Raw genomic sequence first — 5,767 nt, forward strand, 5'->3', positions numbered from 1 at the left:
TCTCTCTCTATATATATATATATATATATATATAATTTTATTTTTTTATTTTTTGCTGTATAACAAGTTCTTGCATGTCTAAAAAAACATATTTTTTGCAGCTCCAATGGTGCAATTGATGTTCAGTTCACAGCTGATAAAATCTAAGGCAGAAAAATTCAGGGAGCACATTTTACAAGCTTTCCAGTCAGTTCTTCGGACCCCTGTGACAATTGAAATCAGATGTGAATCAAGTAAAAATGTCAGGGGAGGACCAATTATGTTACCTGCATCTCAGGAAATTTCATCTTGTCTACTTGCCAGAAATGGGATGCCTAGGTCAGGTCACAATGATTTCAGAAGTCTCCAGCAAAGTAGAGATGGTTTGTCTCAGGCCCAGTTTAATACGAATGAAATGGGTGCGACTGAAATTGTCGAAGTAGAAGCTTCTCCTAGAGAACCTAAAGGAAGTGAACCCAAAAATGAAAAGGCACGCTATGACCAGAGAAAAACGGGGATATCTATTGCAGATCGAAGAAAGTTAGGTGAGAGGAATCAGAGTCTAAGCTTAGTTAGAGGCAAGGTATCCCTTGCTCATGTAATTCGGCAGGCAGAACGATGTTCACTACAAAGTGGACGGTCAAAGCGCAAAGCTGTTTCTATAGCTGAAAAACTCGAGCAAGAAAATCTGTACGTAGTTTTTTTTTCTGCTGGGCGCATATACAAGTCAAGAAACAACAAAAACACCCCGTACATGTACTTTTATCATGATATTTTTCTGATATTGAATGTTACTGTATAATCTGATATGTATCTGGTACGCATTCTTTTGCAGGAAATTGGAACCAACATCAAGAGGCTTGCTTTGTTGGAATGTTCCTGGAGTAACCCGTCGAAAGGTAAAAATAGATTATAAAAAAAGCTTTTAGATTTTCTTGTTTTTATAATGTGGTTAAGACTTGATAGAGCGTTTCAGGTTTTCTTATGTTTTGGGATTATGAATGTTATCCGCATTGTTTTACAGAAGGCATACTATGTTCTTTTCCTCCTATTACTTGCACTTTATCATTATTTTCATGGTTTGCCTGGATAGAAGCGGTTGCGTACATTCCTGTGAGCATAACCCCTTCACTGCATTCTTGACGATCCATTCCTATCATTAGTTAATGAATAAATACAGCTGTCCAGGAATGACTAAAAATTTAAAGTCCTAAATCGACATAATTAATGTTATGGAACCTGTGATTAATTCCCTATGCATGAAACCCAGTCTATATATCTGTATGGTAGACCGGTTGCTCAAGGTAAGGATGGGAAAATTGCGGCAGAGGTTCACCAAGAAGTTACACCTTGACCTTTCATTTGGAAAATTTAAATCCTCAACTTTTTGCTTCTGCACACTGCTGTCCCAATGAATTTTCCTACCTAATTGCTGATTAAAATGGCAACCCTAATTTCTCACCTTGAAAAGTGTAAAACCATTTGGCCATTAAGAAGTGAAGTAATAGACAATTTTAACGGGGGGCTGACAATTTTACCATTTAAAAAGTCAGACATGGGGGACTCATGCTATTTTAACCGTAATTTGGACGGAAATAGTCCACTGACTGGTTTAGGAAAGTGAATGGTTGAGGATTTTAAGTTGCAATTTTCTAGTATTATAAAAATTGTATAATTAGTTCTTTCAGTTTGAAACTAAAAATGATTCATGGGCAAGTGACTGATTTTAGGAGCTTATAATTTGCTTGTGTGGATTCAACTCATGGATATCTGTATATGCAGCTTTCGCGCTTGAAAATCAGAACGAGGAAGCCTAAAACTTTGCTGAAATTTGTCTCATGTGGAAGGTGTCTCTCAAGTAGGTCTCCAAGGTAAAACAAAAAACCATACTAGATATATTCGAAAGGTTTCAATGCAGATTTCAGTTCTATGACTTAGATTTACTTATGTTTAGGTCTTTCATTTATCATTATTCAATGAGAATAAAGTAGAAGTAAATCCAATAAAACTTTATAGGTTTTCTTGATGAACATTTAGTTGTCCTTTTGAGTTTTTTCACCGTCAAGATTGAAAATTAAGCCGACTATTGATTAAGGGCCCTTAAATTGCTGAAAGCATGAAATTATATCAATGCAAATGTGTTTCATTCTTGCTTGTAACATAGTATTGGCTTGTTTGGCAAGGTGGTCTTACAAGATTGGATGATATTAAGGAAGAAAAAGAAATTAAAATCTCTTATATTATACCGTCCATTAATGTGTGGAATGTTATGGGATAAGCATGTTCGACCTGTAATGAGTTGCTAAAATATTGAGTAAAGCCTTGGAATCATTCCCAGTGTAAGGGTAAAATTAGTCTGCTAATAATGTTATATGTTAAATTATATTCATATTTACCATGAAACCTATGAATAGATTATTTTCAAAATTGGTTGCTAAAAGATGTTAATAGAACAAATGCACGTTTTTTCATTTTTATTTACCTTTTTTTGTTTGACATTCATATTGTCATATACTAGTTGGTAAAGGTAAAATTACATTATACCATTATAGTTTGATTAAAACTCCTTTCGTCTTGCTATTGAGATGTTAAATAAGGATTGAATTAAATATATTTAGATGTACAAAGATTGATAGGGTTTCAACTTATTGAGAATTGGAATTTGATTCTCCAACTACTTTATGAAAGTAAATGTAGTAGTATTAGTTAGGAAACTTTAACATTTTCACACAATCAATATGATCCGTCATTCGTTCTTTCCAAATCATAAATAAATTCATTAATCATCTAGGCACAAAAATAATTATTTTTCTATCTAGACCATAATTCACAACTGTATATATAATAAGCTTAAAACAACAAATAAAAGAAAGAACAACGAAAAATGGCTTGAGTGAGAATCTAGGACTTATCGAAAGAGAAGAAAGAAAGAGACAATTTAGGTAGAATTTAGCAGACTAACAGGCAAATGCGACTAGTGATTTGTTCAGCAGTGGCAGACAAGTGTCAAATGTTAGGGAATAAGAGTTTACATTAGGGTTTCTTAAACTTTGAACATGATTTACTATCATAATTTTGTTGAATTATGATTTGGATGGTTGAAAAAATATATATATTTTTTATTTCATATGATTTTGGAATAATTTCACCATGGTACCCACACTGCCAGAGGTACTGCACATAGTACCAGCAACACCACTGCACATATCACCACAATCAGCGGCGCAGCATATCTTTTCAGAGGAAAAGCGGCGTTGCAAACATCAGCACCTAACCTGCAAAACTGTTGCCACACATCTTCGATCTGAAAAACTGCCACTAATACCATCAACACCACCACCATCGTCCACCGCTACCAATACCTCACCCACAAAAATGGTCGTCGCCACCAAGACCAAGACCAAGGCCAAGACCAACACCAACACCAACACCATCAACATCTTCTTATGGTGCACCTTGGGTGGAGATCCTCACAGCAGCGATGTTCTTGGGAAGCATTTGCAGACGGTGCTGCTTAGGTCGTCGTCGCGCCTCTTGCAGAAGGCACCGCTCTATTGCAACGACACCGATCCTCTTGTAGCGACGTTGGTGAAGGAGAGTGGTGAGAAAGGAGAGACGGATCTTAATCTATGATTTAGAATAAAATTGGGATGAACTGAAATAGAGTTGAGTTATTTTATATTAATATTATTAAATATTAATAATTAAATTAATACTTGAATTCTGAATAAAAAACATTCCTACATGATTTTTGCATACTGACGTTTAAAGGCCTGAAATCTTGTAATTTTCTCAAATAATTTAATGAGCCCACATACCCAAGTTGACTGTTCGAATAAGATTTGGACTTCCAACCACGTGGCGGACCAATACCTCTTTAAAACAAAATAAAAATCACAGTTTTGAACAAGAATCTAATAACTAGACTAGAATGGTTCAAATAAATTACAAGTAACTTATAACAAAAATCCAAACATACGCTATATGTTTTTATTACCTTTTGTGACTTAAAAATGTAAACATCACTTGTTACAATGTACTGAATCCCGTCGAATTTACTTGAATGGCGATTGCTCTGCCTTGTTGTCATCCCTACTTCGAAAGTCTCGAAAACATTTTTAAGTATGTTTTGCTTAGAACTGTAAATTGGATCCTTTCCAACTAGCATGGGCCAAATTTCCGAAGACACGTGTTGAGTTCATGCAAATTTTAAGAACTAATTTTCACAATTTTTTTTTGCTGAAAAAATAAATATGGGTCCATCTACGTCGCTCTATGTAAATTGTGAGCTCTCATACTCTAATTCAGCATTACCTTTTTAGAGGGACGAGTTCCACACTCGTCACAAATAGTTTTATTGAAATTTGAGCAATTAAGTTAAAATAATCATAAGGAACAAGTCCTAAATATCAAGCGATCCCAACTCAATTGATGTGGAACTTTTAATTGCCATTGAAGAGTCACATTTTTCTGAGACAGAATCGTATGCCACAAGAGAAATTCTGGGCCTTGGATACCCGCTTCGTCACTATACATTGGATTTTAATGCAATTTGGTCAAAGCCAAAAAAAAAAATAAAAAATAAAAAAAAGAATGCCATTTCCATTTCTACCCAAATGCTATGTTGACACGCATTGGAAAATTGTGCAGACTTAACTGTTAACATACTTTTGTTTGGTCAACGCTTCAATCCATGCACAATTATATTTGATTTAACTAAAAAAAGTTCGTAAAGTTTAAATTAAAGTCAAAGTCAATAATTACTTTTAAAATAATGTTAAATATAGTTATTAACTGTCACAATCATCCTACGTGAGATATATATAACTGCTGGTGATTTGATATGTGAGATAAGAAAAAATTACCACATTAAGACGACTAGCGCAGTGAGTGACTATCAATAACATTACTTTTAATTTTAATCACATATGTATTTTATGAGATCTACATCTCTTATCAACTTTTCAACTATATGTTTCATCAATTTATATCACAATATACCAAAATCTAATTTTTAGCAAAAACAAACATTGGCTTTGTTTTCATTTGAACTAGCAAAATATTGATTTATGAAGCAACTATAAATGGTAAAAATAATATATCACGTGACCTAATTTATTGAGAATAAGATTTAACTTCTCATTTTACTATTGAATTCTTTCTTTATATGTATTTTATTAGTGGTTGAAATGTTTGTATTACCTCTCAAATTTGAAGCGAAAACTCTAAAATCACTATAGTCAATACTCTAAACTCATATAGTTCGTCAAAATATCTTTGTTACTTATTTTTAAGCAAGGCCAAACATTAGAAATGGTCAACAACTACGTAATTTATGCTAAGAAATAATGATATGATACATTCATTAGTTGGTGAATAAACTAAGCAACAATTCTTAATAGATAATTTGTTTTGAAAATATAATCATGCCCTTGAAATCCTTTCATAGAAAGGAAAAAAAAATTAATTGATGTATTTATTGGATTTGTTGATAAGACTCGAACCCGCAGCTTCGCCTTGATAGATCAATGCTCTGACCAATTAAACATTTAGGAATAATTAATAATATAGAAATAGTGATCAGAGTCCAGGCAAAGGTTTCTTTCCATTGCAGACTGGTACATAGAATTTCCCGGAGAATTCAAATGTGAAACCATTTATGCGTATGTATTGAAAATTCAGTGAAGAACACACAGATAAAACACACTTTTTTTTTTCTCCCTCCCTCCCTCCCTCCCTCTCTCTTCTTCTTCTTCTTCTTCCTTTTTTTTTTTTTTTTTTTTTCTTA

At 33.5% G+C, this 5,767-nt stretch overlaps 1 protein-coding gene across 1 annotated transcript; it reads left to right on the forward strand.

The window, feature by feature from the left end:
- Positions 1–102: 102 nt before the first annotated feature.
- LOC111368418 (protein STICHEL-like 3) lies at positions 103–2,198 on the forward strand. Its single transcript, XM_022989641.1, has 3 exons — positions 103–669; positions 815–878; positions 1,762–2,198. Exons 1-3 carry the CDS (start codon positions 107–109, stop codon positions 1,852–1,854), a joined length of 720 nt encoding a protein of 239 aa, XP_022845409.1. The 5' UTR covers positions 103–106; the 3' UTR covers positions 1,855–2,198.
- Positions 2,199–5,767: the final 3,569 nt, after the last annotated feature.

This window comes from Olea europaea, chromosome 19, assembly GCF_002742605.1.
Source record: "Olea europaea var. sylvestris chromosome 19, O_europaea_v1, whole genome shotgun sequence".
NCBI lineage: Eukaryota > Viridiplantae > Streptophyta > Magnoliopsida > Lamiales > Oleaceae > Olea > Olea europaea.

Excerpts from the sequence above, each read along its gene's own strand:
- LOC111368418 (XM_022989641.1), top strand. The coding sequence starts at position 107 with ATGGTGCAATTGATGTTCAGTTCACAGCTGATAAAATCTAAGGCAGAA. Across the intron at positions 670-814 it reads AAACTCGAGCAAGAAAATCT|GAAATTGGAACCAACATCAA; the intron begins GTACGTAGTTTT and ends ATTCTTTTGCAG. Across the intron at positions 879-1,761 it reads CTGGAGTAACCCGTCGAAAG|CTTTCGCGCTTGAAAATCAG; the intron begins GTAAAAATAGAT and ends CTGTATATGCAG.